The sequence below is a fragment of the Musca autumnalis genome, unplaced genomic scaffold, assembly GCF_047663935.1.
Source record: "Musca autumnalis isolate F117 unplaced genomic scaffold, ASM4766393v1 scaffold_1, whole genome shotgun sequence".
NCBI lineage: Eukaryota > Metazoa > Arthropoda > Insecta > Diptera > Muscidae > Musca > Musca autumnalis.
Window position 1 is genome coordinate 278,422,359 of NW_027411644.1, and position 20,990 is coordinate 278,443,348.

The following is a 20,990-nucleotide window of genomic DNA, read 5'->3' on the forward strand; positions in this document are numbered from 1 at the left end:
ATTTAAATTAAAATTAAATTAAATAAATTAAATTAAATTAAATTAATTAAATTAAATTAAATTAAAATAAATTAAATTAAATAAATTAAATTAATTAAATTAAATAAATTAAATTAAATTAAATTAAATTAAATTAAATTAAATTACATAAATTAAATTAAATTAAATAAATAAAATTAAATTAAATTAATAAATTAAATTAAATAAATAAATAAATTAAATTAAATTAAATTAAATAAAATTAAATTAAATTAAATTAAAATTAAATTAAATTAAATAAATTAAATTAAATTAAATTAAATTAAATTAAAATAAATTAAATTAAATTAAATTAAATTAAATTAATTAAATTAAATTAAATTAATTAAATTAAATTAAATTAAATTAAATTAAATTAAATTAAATTAAATTAAATTAAATTAAATTAAATTAAATTAAATTAAATTAATTAAATTAAATTAAATTAAATAAATTAAATTAAATTAAATTAAATTAAATTAAATAAATTAAATTAAATTAAATTAAATTAAATTAAATTTAAATTAAATAAATTAAATTAAATTAAATTAAATTAAATTAGAATTAAATTAAATTAAATTAAATTAAATTAAAATTAAATTAAATTAAATTAAATTAAATTAAATTAAATTAAATTAATTAAATTAAATTAAATTAAATTAAATTAAATTAAATTAAATTAAATTAAATTAAATTAAATTAAATTAAATTAAATTAAATTAAATTAAATTAAATTAAATTAAATTAAATTAAATTAAATTAAATTAAATTAAATTAAATAAATTAAATTAAATTTAATTAAATTAATTAAATTAAATTAAATTAAATTAAATTAAATTAAATTAAATTAAATTAAATTAAATTAAATTAAATTAAATTAAAATTAAATTAAATTAAATTAAATTAAATTAAATTAAATTAAATTAAATTAAATTAAATTAAATTAAATTAAATTAAATTAAATTAAATTAAATTAAATTAAATTAAATTAAATTAAATTAAATTAAATTAAATTAAATTAAATTAAATTAAATTAAATTAAATTAAATTAAATTAAATTAAATTAAATTAAATTAAATTAAATTAAATTAAATTAAATTAAATTAAATTAAATTAAATTAAATTAAATTAAATTAAATTAAATTAAATTAAATTAAATTAAATTAAATTAAATTAAATTAAATTAAATTAAATTAAATTAAATTAAATTAAATTAAATTAAATTAAATTAAATTAAATTAAATTAAATTAAATTAAATTAAATTAAATTAAATTAAATTAAATTAAATTAAATTAAATTAAATTAAATTAAATTAAATTAAATTAAATTAAATTAAATTAAATTAAATTAAATTAAATTAAATTAAATTAAATTAAATTAAATTAAATTAAATTAAATTAAATTAAATTAAATTAAATTAAATTAAATTAAATTAAATTAAATTAAATTAAATTAAATTAAATTAAATTAAATTAAATTAAATTAAATTAAATTAAATTAAATTAAATTAAATTAAATTAAATTAAATTAAATTAAATTAAATTAAATTAAATTAAATTAAATTAAATTAAATTAAATTAAATTAAATTAAATTAAATTAAATTAAATTAAATTAAATTAAATTAAATTAAATTAAATTAAATTAAATTAAATTAAATTAAATTAAATTAAATTAAATTAAATTAAATTAAATTAAATTAAATTAAATTAAATTAAATTAAATTAAATTAAATTAAATTAAATTAAATTAAATTAAATTAAATTAAATTAAATTAAATTAAATTAAATTAAATTAAATTAAATTAAATTAAATTAAATTAAATTAAATTAAATTAAATTAAATTAAATTAAATTAAATTAAATTAAATTAAATTAAATTAAATTAAATTAAATTAAATTAAATTAAATTAAATTAAATTAAATTAAATTAAATTAAATTAAATTAAATTAAATTAAATTAAATTAAATTAAATTAAATTAAATTAAATTAAATTAAATTAAATTAAATTAAATTAAATTAAATTAAATTAAATTAAATTAAATTAAATTAAATTAAATTAAATTAAATTAAATTAAATTAAATTAAATTAAATTAAATTAAATTAAATTAAATTAAATTAAATTAAATTAAATTAAATTAAATTAAATTAAATTAAATTAAATTAAATTAAATTAAATTAAATTAAATTAAATTAAATTAAATTAAATTAAATTAAATTAAATTAAATTAAATTAAATTAAATTAAATTAAATTAAATTAAATTAAATTAAATTAAATTAAATTAAATTAAATTAAATTAAATTAAATTAAATTAAATTAAATTAAATTAAATTAAATTAAATTAAATTAAATTAAATTAAATTAAATTAAATTAAATTAAATTAAATTAAATTAAATTAAATTAAATTAAATTAAATTAAATTAAATTAAATTAAATTAAATTAAATTAAATTAAATTAAATTAAATTAAATTAAATTAAATTAAATTAAATTAAATTAAATTAAATTAAATTAAATTAAATTAAATTAAATTAAATTAAATTAAATTAAATTAAATTAAATTAAATTAAATTAAATTAAATTAAATTAAATTAAATTAAATTAAATTAAATTAAATTAAATTAAATTAAATTAAATTAAATTAAATTAAATTAAATTAAATTAAATTAAATTAAATTAAATTAAATTAAATTAAATTAAATTAAATTAAATTAAATTAAATTAAATTAAATTAAATTAAATTAAATTAAATTAAATTAAATTAAATTAAATTAAATTAAATTAAATTAAATTAAATTAAATTAAATTAAATTAAATTAAATTAAATTAAATTAAATTAAATTAAATTAAATTAAATTAAATTAAATTAAATTAAATTAAATTAAATTAAATTAAATTAAATTAAATTAAATTAAATTAAATTAAATTAAATTAAATTAAATTAAATTAAATTAAATTAAATTAAATTAAATTAAATTAAATTAAATTAAATTAAATTAAATTAAATTAAATTAAATTAAATTAAATTAAATTAAATTAAATTAAATTAAATTAAATTAAATTAAATTAAATTAAATTAAATTAAATTAAATTAAATTAAATTAAATTAAATTAAATTAAATTAAATTAAATTAAATTAAATTAAATTAAATTAAATTAAATTAAATTAAATTAAATTAAATTAAATTAAATTAAATTAAATTAAATTAAATTAAATTAAATTAAATTAAATTAAATTAAATTAAATTAAATTAAATTAAATTAAATTAAATTAAATTAAATTAAATTAAATTAAATTAAATTAAATTAAATTAAATTAAATTAAATTAAATTAAATTAAATTAAATTAAATTAAATTAAATTAAATTAAATTAAATTAAATTAAATTAAATTAAATTAAATTAAATTAAATTAAATTAAATTAAATTAAATTAAATTAAATTAAATTAAATTAAATTAAATTAAATTAAATTAAATTAAATTAAATTAAATTAAATTAAATTAAATTAAATTAAATTAAATTAAATTAAATTAAATTAAATTAAATTAAATTAAATTAAATTAAATTAAATTAAATTAAATTAAATTAAATTAAATTAAATTAAATTAAATTAAATTAAATTAAATTAAATAAATTAAATTAAACTGAAATAAAATGAAACAAACTAAAATAAAATAAATTAAATTAAACTGAAATAAAATGAAACAAACTAAAATAAAATAAATTAAACTGAAATAAAATGAAACAAACTAAAATAAAATAAAATAAATTAAACTGAAATAAAATGAAACAAACTAAAATAAACTGAAATAAAATGAAACAAACTAAAATAAAATAATATAAAATAAAATAAAATAAAATAAAATAAAATAAAATAAAATAAAATAAAATAAAATAAAATAAAATAAAATAAAATAAAATAAAATAAAATAAAATAAAATAAAATAAAATAAAATAAAATGAAATGAAATAAAATAAAATATAATAAAATAAAATAAAATAAAATAAAATAAAATAAAATAAAATAAAAAAAAATAAAATAATATAATATAAAATAAAATTAAACGAAATAAATGAAATGAAATTAAAATAAGATCAAATAAAATAAAATGAAGTAAAATAAAATAAATTTAAATAAAAGAAAATAAAATAAAGTGAAATAAAATAAAATAAAATTAATTAAATTAAAAAAAATAAAACATAACAAAATAAATTAATATGAAATAAAAATAAAATAAAATAATTTTAATAAAGGTTAAAAAATAATTAAAAGAAATAAATTAAAATAAGATCAAAATAAATCAAATGAAGTAAAATAAAATAAAAAATAAAATGAAATAAAATAAAAAAATAAAACAATATAAAATGAAGTGAAATAAAATAAAATTAAATAAAATTAAAGTTAAAAAATAAATAAAATTAAGTGAAATAAAATAATCTAAAATAAAATGAAGGGAAATACAAATAAAATAAAATACAATAAAATTAAGCGAAATCAAACAAGTAAAAAGCGTCATGTTCGGCATAGAGTAATTAGTTTTCTTTCTCCACAAAGTAGAGAAGTTACTTGTCAAATTATAACTAATTCGTTCTAGAAATGTATCAAAAAACCTTAAAATAGCTGAAATCGGACGGTAGTGCTATATGGAGGCTATAAAAAAACGTAGACCTATATCCATAATTTTTTGTGGAGACGTTTCTTGGTGATTGACTGAATTATACCTAATTCGGCCTGGAAATGTAGCTAATAACCACAAATTAGCTGAAATATGGCGGTATATGGGGGCTATAATAAAAGATGGGCCTATGTCGGTAAGTTTTGGAAGCATATTAAAACTAATTCGTTCTGAAAATGTAGCTAAAAGCCTTAAAATAGCTGAAATCGACGGCACTGCTATAACAAAGCTCAACTTCCAACTTGATTTAAGACACGTGTGAACAGCATTTCATCCCCCTATCTCAACTCGTTCGGAAGATAGCGTGATTACAACAGACGGACGGATGTGGTTAAATCAACTTAGAATTTTACGCTGATCAAAAATATATGTATATACCTTATAGGGTCGCAAATGATTATTTCGATGAGTTACAAATGAAATATTATGGTGGAGGGTATAGTAATAAATAAAAATAGTCTCTCAAATAGAGTTTAGTCTAAATGTAAAATCGAGAAATATCGATTTGTGAGGTTGTTCGCAGGGTGGAAGTTCGGAATGTGGTTGTTCGTAGGGTGGAATTTCGGATAGTGAGAGTTCGAAGTAGGATGAGGGTAGATGTTCGGAAAAATCTTTACAATTTCTTGTCATAACCGTGTTTTAAGTATTTCCGAACAAAATCTCGCTTTAACAATGTACATTGGCAAAGAGAACGTTTACCTCGCAAATTTAAGGCAAACTTATCAAAATTTGATCTGCAAAATCAAAATGCAGAGTTTTCTGTGGAACGAAAGAGCAAATTTTTTTGCAAAATATTAGCAAAATACGCTTTGCCGTTACAACTTTTCACTTAGCAGAAATAACGTTTGTGGAACAGAAATCAAAAAAAGAGCTACATTATTTTGAAAAGTAAGCAAACTCACTTTATAATTAGCAACTTATCACTTATCAAAAAATAATGGTTCTGTGGAACACTTAACTTTGAGCATTGTCAAAAATATTGATAAGTGCAAAATGAAAAGTTGATAAGTTGTTTCGTGGAATAGGGCCCTGGTCTACACAGCATCTTTTTGTTCTGAAGCCAGCTTGTTCATCTCTCAGAATGTTTTCTACTTGCCTTTGAATTATTTATTGTATTATAACTGCTAGTATGTTGTATATGGTGTTGAGCAGGGTTACTCCTCTCCAGTTGTTACAGTCTTTCAAGTCTCCATTTTTGGGTAACTTTACAATGATACCTTTCTTCTATGTTGGAGGCAGTCTTTCTTCTTCCCAAGCTAATATGATGTGAGGTCGTAGTAATTCAGCTGCGGTTCTAGCGTCGGCCTGTAAAGCTTCTGCCGGTAAATCATCATCTCCTGCTGATTTGTTACTTTTTAGTTGTTCTATTGCCTCTTTTATTTCATTCAAGCTGGGAGGGTTACAGGGTGTACTTAACGTATTTTCGCCTGGACTGCTATTGGACATTTCGTTGTTTTCGTTGGTGTTTCCAACGCTGCTAATTTCTTCGAAATGTTCTCTCCATCTTTGAATTTGTTCATCATTATTCGTTGTTAGTCTACCATTGCGATCTTTTACTGCTTGGTTCCCGGTGCACCTTCGATTTTTGAGACTACCTTCCGCTGTAGCTTTCTCATGTTATTCTGGCTTGCTGCTTCCTCCGCTGTTTTTGCCAGATCTTCTAGGAACTTTCTTTTGTCTCTTCTTGAAGCTTTCTTCACTTGTTTAGCTAGTTGTTTATACTAGAGTTGGGTAATCTAGTTCCTTGTACTAGTTCTAAAACGTATGAGTAACATCATGAAATATTGAAACATTGGAACTGTGATGTGAACGAGATTGTCGAGGTTTGGAGCCAATCATCAGTTAGAAGTTATCGATATTGATAACCTCGACAATTACATGTATTGGCGGCAAAGCAAATGTCATGTGGAATGGCACATACTCTAAACGTCAAATCAATCTGTCAATCATCTGTAAACCTTTGAAGCAGAAGCAGCAACTTTGCCGCAAAAGAATTAATTATAAAATAAATAAAACCAAAGTTCAGACCGCCCGCGTCTATTAAACTAAGTGTTTCATTTAACCTACACCACCAGTTTCCTAATCGCAACACGTAAGTATCGCCTGAATACTTGTTGTGCGTCTTTGGACAACAATTAATTTCTGCTCTAAAACTACTCTGTAGATTTAGAACGCCTACAAGTACATACGCCTGTATCGGAACTTGTACAGAGATAGTTCCATTTAGTTCCTTTTGCACAACTCTAGTTTATACCGCTCTGATTTGTTTCCATGTGTGGTGTTGGTTTGTTGGTAACTTTTCGTGGCTAGGGGGTTTCTGGTTGTGTTGTTTTGGAGTTGTTGTAGGCGTAGTTGTTTCCGCCTTCTGTGCCTGGTGTTTCTTCTTTGGCATTATTTTGATTTCGCCTATGATGAGCTCGTGGTCACTGTCAATGTCTGCGAGTCTTTTATTTCTGACGTCTGACAGCGAGCTCCTCCATCTTCTACTCACGCATATGTGATCTATCTGGTTGCGAGTATTGTCGCTCGGTGATGTTCATGTGTATTTATGAATCTCCTTGTGCGGGAAGATGCAGCCACCAATTACAAGTTGAAATGTTTGACACTGTTCTATGAAGCGTTCTCCGTTATTGTTTTTAATTCCACATCCATGCTTTGCCATTGTTGGTCGGGCATTGGTGTTGTCGCTCTCTATTTTTGTGTTAAAACCACTTTGAAAGAATTTTCCTCCTCCGCCGGGATTCGAACCTGGGATCCCTCGGTTGATAGTCTGGCACACTATCCACTGCACTACCCCAGTGGACGGATAATGTCTACAAAAATTATAGAATTACCAGGAATCTCTGATATGAAACCGATAAATTTTATAGACGTCAGGTCTAAGAGATTTTCATTTGCTTATTTTCTTTATGTCACAGGCTGAGGGTATATCACTGTCGGCAAAACCGACTTGTATTCTTTTACTTGTTTTAAAAAACACATACTTACTTAGCTGGCCCATTACAGAACATTTGTTCTATAGGCCGAACTAAGAAGAGATCTCCATTCCTCTCTATTTGTTGCTTCGCACTCTGGAATACAGCGCCTTTTGATCTCATCATCCACTTGTTTGCGCCATCTGTTCTTTGGCCTGCCAATTCTGCGTGCACCGCCAAGCGGTCCGTATTTATACGCCTTTTTAGCGGGTTCATCATCGCTCATTCTTATGATATGGCCTAGCCAACGCAATTGCTGCATCTCGATACGTTTAACAATATTCATGTCGTTATATAGCAGATACAGCTCGTGGTTCATGCGACGTCGATATTCACCGTCAACGCAGATTGGTCCGTAGATCTTTCGAAAATTTTTTTTCTCAAACACACCAAGGACTGCCATGTCTGCTTGCGCAAGTACCCAGGCTTCGTAACCATACATCAGCACGGGTAGTATCAGTGTTTTGTAAAGCGTTATTTTTGTTTGACGAGTTGTAACTTTGTTTTTAAAGTGCTTACTTAAGCCAAAGTAGCATCTATTGGCCAATACAATTCTTCTTGTTATTTCACAACTGATGTCGTTTGTTGTGTTTACGGAGGTGCCGATGTGATACAAAGTCTTTTACTACCTCAAAATTATAGGAACCAACTTCCACAGTCGGTCCGAGCTCAATGGACGCATTGCGCGTCGACACCATCAACTTGGTCTTCTCACCGTTTACCGCCAGACCCATTTTAGCAGATTCTCCTTCGACCTTTATAAAGGTATCAGTTACTTCTTTTACTGATCGGCCCATGATGTCTATATCATCAGCATAAGCAAGTAACATGTGACTATTGGTGTAGATTGTGCCACTTCTTTTGACGTTTGCCTCTCGTATAACCTTTTCTAGCAGGATGTTGAAGAGGTCACACGAAAGGCTGTCGCCTTTTCTGAAACCTCTTTTGGTACCAAACTCTTCGGAGAGGTTCTTTCCTATTTTAACTGAGGACCTCGTGTCAGTTAAAGTCATTTTACAAAGCCGGATGAGCTTTGCGGGGTACCAAATTCAGACATGGCTTGAAATACCTTTGAACGCAGCGGGCTGTCGAATGCTGCTTTATAATCGACAAAAATGTGGTAGGTGTCGATCTGCATCTCTTGGGTCTTCTCCAGGATTTGCGCAGGGTAAATATCTGGTCAATGGTGGACTTGCCAGGTCTAAAGCCGCATTGGTATGGTCGTTGACCATAGGCTTTAGTCGTTCGCTCAATATCCCTGACACGATCTTTTAGGCAATAGGGAGTAGACTTATGCCCCTATAGTTAGAGCATACAGTCTTATCTCCCTTCTTGTGGACGGGGCACAGGATACTCAGGTTCCAATCGTCGGGTACTCGTTCTTCCTGCCAGATGGTGCTAACTAGCTGATGAATACACCTTATCAGCGTGTCGCCTCCGGTTTTGAACATCTTGGCTGGTAAGCCATCGGCCCCTGCTGCCTTATTATTCTTCAGCCGATTTATTGCTGTCTTTACCTCATCTTGGCTGGGCGGTATACATTCAATACCATCTTCTGGGATTGGGACTGTGGTATCTTCGTCGTCTTCGCTGCTATTGGATACCAACAGATTTGAAAAATGTTCTTTCCATATCCTGAGTACACTATCTGTATCAGTTACCAAATTACCTTGCTGGTCTCTACAGGAAGATGTGCCTGTACCAAAGCCATCAGTTTGATGCTTGATTCCTTGGTAGAATTTTCGGACTTCATTCTGGCTCCTGTACATCTCGATTTTTTCACACTCCCGCTTTTCCCTCTCTCTATTTCCTGCGGAAAAGACGTTTCTCCTCTCTCTCCTTTCTCCCTGTATTTCTCTCGTGCGCTACGCGTTGCTACGGATTGTAACGTAGCCCTATATGCCGCATTTTTCTCTTCGGTGGCAGCACGACACTCCTGATCATACCATGGATTCCTTGGTGGAGGTCTCTGGTATCCAAGTATGGATTTTGCGGCTGTTTGCATGGAGTGGGCAATGCTTTGCCAATGCGCTGATATGTTATCGGGATGAGGAGTGCTTTGATTAAGCAATTGGGCTAGTTGAGTGGAATATGCTGTGGCTATCTGTTGTGATTGCAGCTTACCGATGTCTAACTTTCGTGTTGTGTCTGTTCGTACTTTGTTTGCTACGTTTAAGCGGGTGCGTACCTTTGCTGCAAACACTATTTCGTTTAAAATGTTATAGCTCTCGTTATGCAAACATTTATTTAGCTAATTGTGTATTAATTGCTTTACTTAACAATGGTCCTCTGGCTAAGATTTTGAGGTGTTACAAACTTTACCACCAAAACAAACTTCTAAAACTCCTTACACATTGTGGTTTATCTTATGATAGAGTTCCTCACTACATTGTCTATTGCGCTCATTTGATTAAACTCCAAGAATGACAAACAATAACAATTAAAAGGAATATTAGTACTACTACAAGGACATTGTTGTTGCTGTTGTTGTTTTTATTATTATTTATTCTGGGAAATACTTTGCAAAAGCTTATTGGTCACTAACAAAAGGATGGCAACTTATTATGAAGTTTGTCATAAAAAAATTGTTGTGCGTGAGATTTTATATTATGTCTGTCCAGTCAGTCAACCATCCAACCAGCCAGCCAACCAAGCATTAAGGCAGTCGTCATACATTTAATGGCACAGATATTAAAGACAAATAATTGTAGCCAGGATCAAATAGTAGTCCAACGATTATTTATCTAAGGCTTCAAAACGTTCTTATCATCATTTTTTGTGGATTTACTTATGTCTGTTTGTTTGTTTTTGAGTTTTTTTTTTTGTTTTCTTCCTCTTCTATTTTGTGTTCTCTGTCTATTTACAGATTAAAGGCAAAACCAACAATCGGACAATTTTATCGTTATTAGTTTCGCCAACAGTCATTCAAGAAATTGCCCGTCATCTCAAGGAACAGGGGTAAGTGGGTGTTATCTATGGCCAACCTTAATGGTGCTCATCATTTGGTAACAAGAGGAGGTACTCCCGCCATGGCCAGAAATTACCAATCTTGAAAGTTGTATTCTTATTTTGGCTTTTGTTTTCCAATTGTAACAAAACTTTGGCCAAATGTTGTTGATTTGGATGGAATTTCAAACAAACAAACAAAACAAACAACGAAACAAGAGAAATGCTTACACTTAAACCCACGAACAAATCTCTTGGACTTTTAAACAGACACACAATCTATTGGACAAACCCATGCCTTTCCAAAAAAAGACATCTATTTTAACCGCAATAAAAACGTAACAAAAATTCAAAATCTACGTCTTCTTCTTCGACAATGCATTGGCAACTTTTACAAGAGTTAAATTGTCTGAATAGACTTAAAAGTAACAACAACGGCGAAAAGGTGAATGGCGGGGCGTTTTCTTAGGCCAAGTCTTTTTGCAAACTTGCTCCTTCCAGCACACACACCAACCCGGCACAATGAATTCTTTTAGTTAAGCAATTTTCACATTTTCACTAACAGTTCGATAAACTGAACAAAGAAAACAAAAAGCATGCAAATAATGTTCCGAATTCCAAAATCCTTCAAAACTTTTCTCCTCTTTTTTTTTTTTTTTTTGCAAATCTCCTGATATCACATCGATGGATAATCAATTACCCATCATTTACAACCGGAAGATAAGGACCCAAAGGGATTGATTGGAGCATTCCCGTTTGTTCGCCAAATACACAAGGGAAAAAGATTAAACTCGTCTATGATAGAAGTTAAGAAATTTACCTATCTTTTTTCTTTTTCGATAAAGATATAAACGAAAATTTGTATTTCCCAGACAGGGATAAGACTTAAAAAAGAGGCCCAAAGCGGTTATTTGTTTATTGAATTTGTACATTGATCCAGAGGTATTGAGGGGTTGTGTTTAGAGAAGTTAATGTAACTATAACAATTAGCAATAGATGGTTTTATGAATTGATACCCTATTCAAACCAAGTAGAACAAGTAAAAAAATCGTTAAGTTCGTTATGTTAAGTCCATACTTCTTGAGAAAACAGCCCGAAAGGTGCAAAACAACCCTATGGCACCACATGTAGTGACTGGAGAGCACGATAACTCCCGAACTAACCGATATGGTCCAAAATTTGGCCTTCCTCATATTCTGTCATATTTTCAGTTCGAAGATAGGCAATACGGGTCCACTACTTCCGGTACTTCCCCCGAATATTTAAAAATGTCACTTAAATGGTATGCACAATATCTTTTGAACAAATTTGGTCCAAACTTTGGATCTCCTAATATATTGTCCAAATTTAGGTTAACTTCCACAAAAGTTCAACAATTGTGTCTAAATGCAGTTTAAGGTCTGTTCGAAAATCCTTTGGAAATGTATACCGATGCTGTACGTTGTTGTCCTGCTTACAGCGGTATAATGTTTTCCGTGGCAAGTCCATGCTTCCTGGCATACTGGCGCGATATCTATCGAAAATATATGACTCCCAAAATAAGATTCACTTCCATAATGAACTATGTCGGTCTATTCCTTTAAGTACCTCCTCTGCAAGACTTTTGAACGTTAATCATAATCCATATTTTCGTCGGCAAGTTCAAATGTCCACAAAATAATGGAAATACCATAAATACATTCGATCTGACCGTAGATGAAAGTTTCAATTGACGTAGGCTGAGGGTATATCTCTGTCGGCAAAGACGACTGATACATTTTTACTTGTTTCAGTGGTTCATCATTTAACTTTTGGATCAGTATGCCAGGAAGCATCCCACCAAAAATACTCATTACAAATTGACCTACTTTCTGATTATTTTAACAAGGGCATGTCATAGGAAATAAGTACTTATTTTTTGGCCAATAAAAAGTAGATAAATAAGTACTCTCTGGTTTCTTCAAGTTGTAACTAGTTATTTCACTACCTATTTATCTACTTTTTAGTGGCCAAAAAATAAGTACTGATTCCATATGACATGCCCTTGTTAATATAATCAGAAAGTAGGTTAATTTGTAAAAAGTATTTTTGCTGGGATGGAGTTCAGATTTTGTACCCTGAGAAGAGGGCCGATAATGGCCATTTTAGAAGTTAAACTAATTTCTTACAAAATATTAGAGAGATATCGTGCATACCCTTTTAGCGACATATTTTAAATATTGGGGGAAGTACCGGGAGTTAGGGCCAATATTGTCCATCTTCGAACTGAAACTAAGTTTTTACACCTTTCAGACTGTTTCTCAAGAAGTATGGACTTGCCCCTGGAAAAACTATTACTGTCGTAATTGAAGCAGCGAATGCAAGTTTCTTCAATAGAAATTGAAGTGATTCGAGGGCAGGTCTTAAAGTGAACATATCAAATTTTGTGTGGGAGTACCCGAAGCAGTGGACAAATATAGCCCATATTCGAGCCTGATCTATATCTGGTAGATAGATAGAATTTAAACAATGTTTGGACAAAATATTTCGAAGGCCACATTTTGGACCGAATCGGCAGATCCGTTCGAGAGTTATCTTGCGCTCCAGCCACTACACACGCACAGTGGACAAAATGAAGATCTAGCGTGCTGAAGATAAAAGTTGATGTTTTATTGTATATGATTACATAATTATGATAACAGTAGCTTTATATCGATATTTTACTTCATTTATTGATATATTTGGTCAATTTGTATTTTTATGTATATTAGTTGGTTTAACTCCCACAAAACGGTACCTGTCGATTTTGGTAATTTTGATGATTTTAGCAGCATTATCCAACTGAAGTGGATGAAATTTTATTATTTTGACAGGGAATTGTCGATACAGGTCCACTTTTTAATATAGTCCCCATAGGGCGCTATCGCCAGATTTTAGTAATTTTGCAGATTTTAGACGCATTATCCAACTGAAATGGATGAAATGTTACATTTAGTTTTCGTGGTATAAAATATTCCTTCAGAGAATTGTTGATATAGGTCCACTTTTTGATATAGCCTCCATAGAACGGCACCGCCCGATTTTCGGTATTTTTAAAATGTTACCCATATAATCCAACCGAAATGGCTGAAATCTGATTTGAATATATAATTTATGGTGGAGGGTATAATTAGATTTCAAAATCACCCCATTATGCACTTTTTAGTAATCATCATCACTGCGTTAATTTCCCTACTTCCATCCATATCGTGGGAACAAAAAGACTGACTTTTTCATTTTGTAGTTTGTTATCTATTATGATGTGATCATTTCCAAGTGATATCTAATCTTATTTATCAAAATTAGTTTCCATAATCGTAGTTTTATTTGAACCAATGTTAATAAAAGAGTTCCTTCCCGAATTGGCATATTTCCTAAAAATTTATATAAAACCGAAAGTCACAGGCAAAAATTTAAGACGTTATTCCAGACAAGATTGTAGCATATAACCCTTTTGATTTTCTGTTGAATTTCAGCTAGAAATGCAACGATACTTCTGACGTAAGCATATGGCTGTAGCATGCTAGGTTCCCGTAACCTTATTGCTCGTCGGAGGGGTAGGTTCTTGCCTATGCATACCGAAGGTCTTCTACAATAGTTATTTTAAAAGTTTAAATAGCATGCGTTGGAGGAAAACAATAGGAGTAGAAACAAGAACAGATACAAAGATGAAGTATAAACTCTCTTTTGAAGCCATATAGGTATATGCTGGTGATATTGCACCTACCTTTTATGCCCACCCAACCATGTTACCCGTCATCCCCAGTGATTTCATGGTAACCCAAAATAGATTCCCCCCTTTTACTCTACCTTGGCGCCTCTGAAGCCAAACAAAAGTGTTCACTTTAGTTCATGATGGAGTTTGCCACCGATTTAATACAAATTTCAATTATATACATATCACTTAAATAAATAGAAAATTCAAGATAAAATTACTTCAGTTCTAATTCTAGTTATGAATACCAACGTTGGGCTAATATCCATAAGCATATCGATATACTATGTATTATGTATGATACAGAAAACATTTATAAGAAAATATTCAGATACGTGTGTATGATACAGAAGCTGTGTATTTCAAACTGTAACAGCTGGCTTTACCACGGAGGTCATTGACCGAGTTTTTGAAATGCATAAGTTTGACAAAATGTAGAGAATATGAAGAAAGAAAGGCAAAATAAAATCACTTGTTATAAAAGAGAACCAACTGCAAGGTATAATGATTTTTTTATTGTTGTTTTTTGCAAACTTTTGTAATCTACTTTTTGTTCTCTCAGACCTGGCTATTGTACTATGACATTCAAACTGTATCAAGGTACAATTGCCAGGTTGGTAATTCTGGGGGTAATTTGTAGGTTAATAAATTTTAAATGGCTATGTTTCCAGGAAGTGGAAAATTCGAATTTATTATAACCTAATTTTTATCAAATACCGTGGGATTATATAACAAAATTTAACCAACTTGCAAATTTGTTTAAGTTTGATACGATCGATCCAAACCTGAGAATAACGGGACTCTTACCATTCAATAAGAGAGTCAGGTTTTTAATAATATTACATTAAGAGTCAAGTGTGGAACCGATCGTGTCAGTGTGGAAATAAAAACATACAAAAAAAATGAATAATGGTGACTTACGGTTTTCACGGGCTCCCTCGTTGAAAGGCCTTTCAATCCAAGATGCCAGAAGTCGGATAAGCTGTACTTTATATGGTTTATGCTGTTGATATAAAATGTATATTTTTGCTTTCCACAAAGTTGATGTCGCAGGTTGGTTATTTAATGCTAATAAACTTAAGTGTCTCACGGAAGGCACGGATATTCAATTAGTGCTCCGACCAATTTCCGAAAATTTATGTTGCCTTATAATCACCTTCTTCTCAAGTAAAAGCAACAAGTAAATGGATATTGCACATACACACGTGATCTGTACACTGGTATAGAGAACTAACTCATACGCAATAATTTTTGTTTTTTATTCCAATTTTGAGAAGTCGAATGTGGCTTTCCGGTATTACGATCACTTGTTTCTTTCCAATAGACGAATTTCAGCCAATCAAAATGTTGAATTATTCTTCAGTTTTGGCTCTTTTGAATCCCGAACTTTGAATCCAGAACTTTAAATATTAGCCATTAAGGTTAAAGTCGGTAGAACAAGCACGCACTTTGTGAGTTTCAATATGACTGATCAACGCCTGTTCTACAGCAGCAAATCTACAGTCTAGGCACTTGTTACATGTTATGTGTGCAATGTTGGGAATACCTAACGGCAAAATTATTATTCAATAAGAGATTAGTTTTCTGATTAATAAGAGAATGACCATAATTCCTCACCTCGCTAATAGGCAACAACAACGTATTAAAGGCAATTTGTGATTTCTTTTACAATACCGCAGACAGTGTACTTTAATTGCTGGTTTATGGAGAGTGTGATTTCATTGGCAAAGAATACACAATGTTTCAAAATAAAAGCTGGAATGATGGCGCAGTAACATTCGTAACTGACGAATTTCGCTTCCTCCAAATACCAGTATATTAACCAAAAGGGCCTCAGACGGGGCAACCTTCAAAGCAACGAAATAACACAAAATCGCTTGCAAATGTAGAGTTTAATTCACTTCTACTCACCCACCATAAAGAATTGGCCACTTCCAAATAAATAGACATGTAAAATAATCTTTGAATTTTTAATAATGTTGCGTATTACAACTTGGAGAGATACTACGATGTTTTTCAGTCAACAATTTGTTAGAAATGGCGAAGAGGCAGGCTGTGTACCTTTATTTCAAACATCGCATTTATTCCAATGAAACGAAAGCTAATTTTCTTACGAAGCAAACTCGACAAAAAAAAAAATGCAATATGTCCTCACCAGAAAGAAACAAAGATATTTTCACACAGAGTAATACTCAATTATCTAAATCCATCCCAGAAGTGTATATAGAGCATATTTTTAGGAGGAAGTCCTTTTCTGAACTGCCTTACCTACTGGAAGCCATGTGAATGTCTGAGTGTTGTTAACCAATACATTTGCAAACCGGAAGACCAACACAAGCGCCACTACATTTACCCCCCGCCAAAATCAGATTTTGGGGGTAATAAACTCAAAATCTGATTCCGCTTGGGTTGGGCTATTGACGAATGTCCTTCGCATGGTAATTCCCTATAGATCTGCCTTGCAGATCTTCAAGCTCATAATATGAGTTACCGAGCTTCTTCCTAATCCGAGCCTTAACGAAAGTGGGAGCCAATTTGGCGTTAAATCCCTTTTCGAAGTTACTCTGGCGGAAATTTCGACGAAAAACCTCCTGCCCTACGTCATAGGAAACGTCACGAGATCGGAGATTATACGCCTTTTCATTTCGATCATATTGTTTCCGCATAACTTCACCGGCCCTTTGACGGATAATATTGAACGAGTCCGACCTATTAAATGAAATAGAACGATCTTCCAACATTCCCAGATTCCTCAAAAGTTTGTATGTTGATCCGTTGGTCACCATATGCTGGCCGAAGGCCATAAAATACGGTGAGGTTTCGATGGAGGAATGAACGGTGGATCTAAGCGCACATGAAATGTCGCTAAGATGCTCATCCCAGTTACTTTGATCACTTTTCACGTATGCCTTAATCGCAGATATAACAGACCTGTTGACTCTCTCAGACGCATTAGCCTGAGGAGAGAGAACAGCTGTATATATATGGGCTACTCCATAATGGTTTAATAGATCATTGAACTTTTTGGCTTTAAATTGTGTTCCATTATCTGACACCAAGACCTCAGGAACGCCAAATATATGAAAAAGAGATTCTTCTACATATGTGACAACGGCATCTGCTGTAAACTTTCTAACCGGATGTAAAAAACAGAATTTCGAAAAATGATCTAAAGCCACGAAAATTCCTATTGAGCCCGACTTCGACCTGGGATATGGACCTAAAAAGTCAACATATATCTTTTGGAAAAACCTAAAGGTTTCCCCGGTCTTCCCCATAGGAGGTCTCGTCACGAAGTTCGGGTGCTTGGTGGCTTTGCAGATGTCGCAAGAATTTATGTAGTTTTTGACGTCGTTTACCATGTTTGGCCAAAAGTAGTACCTCCGTAGTCTATCCAATGTTTTATTAATCCCTGAATGAGAGGAAAGTGGGTTATCGTGATGCTTTTTCAAAAGCTCCGGCACCATACTCGATGGAACCCACAGCTTCCAGGCCAAATCATCAGTCGTAGCGTCCCCTGTTGCGTGTTCTGTCCGCCTATACAGGAAACCGTCAAGAATTTTCAAATCAGGAGTTCCACTAATATTACTTTGGACTCTTTTTATCAAATTCTGATAGTCTTCAGACTGAAAACAAGGAGAACTAAGGTCAACAAATACTCCTCTCTGATTATCCACCTCAAAAACAGATTCCATACCTGGTAAGTCATCGGAGTTGATACGGGAAAGCGTATCAGGAACTACATTCTGCGTACCCTTACGATGCTCTATCTTAAACCGGAAACCCTGAAGTTTTAAAGCCCATCTCGCCAGCCTGGTACTTAGGTCACTTTGGGACATGAGCCATTTTAGCGAAGCATGGTCCGTTATCACCGTAAACTCATGTCCCTCGACATAAGCACGGAATTTTTTAATGCTTAGCATTGCTGCCAAGCATTCTTGTTCGGTGACACTGTAGTTGCGTTGGGCTTGGTTGAGTTTCTTAGACATAAATGCTATAGGAAACTCATCACCCTCCGCATTCTTCTGCACCAATACAGCTCCTATCCCTGTTTTGCTAGCATCACAGTGAATATAAAATGGCTGTGAAAAATCGGGACTATGCAAAACAGGAGCTGAGCATAAGATGGACTTTAAATCTTCAAAGGCTTTTTGAGCCTCATCATTCCATGAGAATCTACGATTGGACTTAACCAAGTCACTCAAAGGGGCAGAGAGAGCAGCGTAGTTCCTGATAAACTTCCTGTACCAGCCCGACATACCAAGAAAACGGCGAATCTGTTTCACCGACTTAGGGGTTGGGAAGTCAACTATAGCCGATATTTTATCTGGGTCCGTTTGGATGACACCATTACCCACCACATGACCCAGATATCGAACCTCTTGAACGCAAAACCTGCTTTTCTCAACGTTAATTGTTAAGCCAGCTTGTCTTAGACATTTTGCTACCTCGGCCAAGACTTCAGTATGACGCTCGAAGTTCGGAGATACCACGAGAAGGTCATCCAGATAAACGAACACTTCGGTCCTGAGAGCCGCAGGTATCACTCGGTCCATGAGCCTGCACATGGTCTGTGGTGCATTGCATAGACCGAATGGCATGACCCTAAAGTGATACAAGGGTCTCCCAGGAACCGTAAAGGCCGTTTTACCTTTCGATGACTCTTCAAGTGGTATTTGCCAGAAGGCATCCTTGAGGTCAAGACTGCTAATGAACTCGGCTTTTGGAAGTCGGCTGAGGATTCCGTCAATATGGGGGAGCGGATACGCATCCCCTACGGTTAAAGAATTCAGCTTTCGACTATCCAGGCATAATCTATTCTTACCAGGCTTTCGGTGCAACACCACTGGTGAAGACCAAGCACTGGTAGACTCCTCAATTACACCCATAGCGAGCATTCTGTCTAATTCTTGATAAATCAACTTTTCAATGGCTGGAGAGACAGGAAAATGTCTCTGCTTCACAGGCTTGGCTTCCCCTGTGTCGATAACGTGGCATAAAACGTTAGTTTTACCCAAACCTTCTTTTGCAAAAGAGGGGAATAGTCCTATCACCCTACCCATTTCCGCTTGTTGCTGAGGTGACAGAATTTTATCACCTAGGATCTCACTTATCCCCTTCAAAGGATAACAGTTTTCAACCATAGGCAGGACCGTGTTAGGTAACAGGTCAAAAAGACGCCAAAAATCAATACCCAATATCAGATTTTGTGATAGGCTTGGTACGATAAAAACAGTAATAATTTTCTCCTGTCCTCTGAAACCAACATTAGTTTGAAGAAGTCCTACAACCTTTTGTGGCTTACCGTCTGCCGTTTTCACTGAGGTGTTCAAGGACTTGTATGGCTGCTTGGAAGCCAAAAAATCAATGGCCGACTGAGATCCTAGGCAGGTTACAGATGCACCAGTATCTAGTAAACCAATCACGGTTTTTCCAAACAATTCCACCCCAGCATATGGGCGTACATCCCCCTTCTGATCGAGGACAGAGAGTGAAAAATCTCTTTTAACCGACCTAACCTTTCGCCAAAAATCTCGTATTCTTCTGCTCGACCTATTTACCTTGCACTCCTCACCAAATATCTTGCTTCGAACTTGATAGTAGTGTTTTAACCGCTCGTGAAAAGGTTTCAGGGGACGAGGGCTATTGCTGGTAATTTTAGCAGGCTCAACATCGCGATTTAATACAACATACTTCTTAACACCGTTCTCCACATCTACACACTCTCGTTCATTTACGGCGAGATCCTTAACAATTTCGTCTTTCCCATTGATATTCGCATATTTTTTTCCCATCATACTTCCAGGTATTATTGTGTCATGTCCATGTCCATTTCCATAATCGTCATCAGGTAAAGGGGTTACATCGTGTGAAACTACTTCACTTCTGGGGGTTTCTGAGTGTTGTTGTTGTTTATAGCACCCTTTGGTGCTGTTCCCTGGAAGTTTTTTGAACTCCCCGCACACTTCCGGCAGTTTGGTTTATAGGTCTGTGGTGCCCCACAACCATAGCAAAACACCGAACGTTCAGCTACACAGTCCTGATACCGGTGTCCCACCGTACGACAATTCCAACATATCAACGTAAGTTCCGAGACCTCATCACCTGGTTCTAACAATTCCGGCTGCGGGTCAGGCCCGACACCAATTTCCGACAACCGTTTATGCAATTGACTAAATTTGTTGCCCGATGATCCATGTTTATGCTGTATATCTTGTATAAAAAATTCACGGCGGCGACATATTTCCCTAAGTTGGCCAATGGAAGTGATGGTCATATTCAGGATTTCGTGCTGTATCTCTGGTAAGAGATTTCGCCTCAGAATCTCCACCAGAGTTTTATCGCTTAAAGGCTGATCCAACCTGTCCACCAAGTCAATCACCGATTCGTAGAACGAATCAAATGATTCATTTGGTTTCTGACGGCGATCCCTAATCATGACCCCATAATCCACATCGGTACGTGAATCCTTATACTGCCTTCGTAAGGCCTCACATAACTCGGGCCATCTAACCTTGTCCACAGCCCTATGGAAACGCCAGAACCAGTCGTTAGCTTTTCCTTCAAATAACGTAGAAGCATTGCCACAAAGGATATCAAAGTTACCATTCAAGGTCTGGTTCGTTAAGGATTCCACTCTATAAAGAAAACTATCCACTG

The 20,990-nt window shown here is 31.0% G+C and overlaps 1 protein-coding gene across 1 annotated transcript in view; it reads left to right on the forward strand.

Moving 5' to 3' along the window:
* The window catches only part of LOC141389570 (dynein beta chain, ciliary-like), a 230,674-nt gene that overhangs the window by 26,172 nt on the left and 183,512 nt on the right, over nucleotides 1–20,990 (forward strand). The window contains exon 3 of the mRNA XM_073961276.1: nucleotides 10,539–10,630. Within this exon, the coding sequence (XP_073817377.1) occupies nucleotides 10,539–10,630 (92 nt within the window). The remainder of the gene's footprint in view (nucleotides 1–10,538; nucleotides 10,631–20,990) is intronic.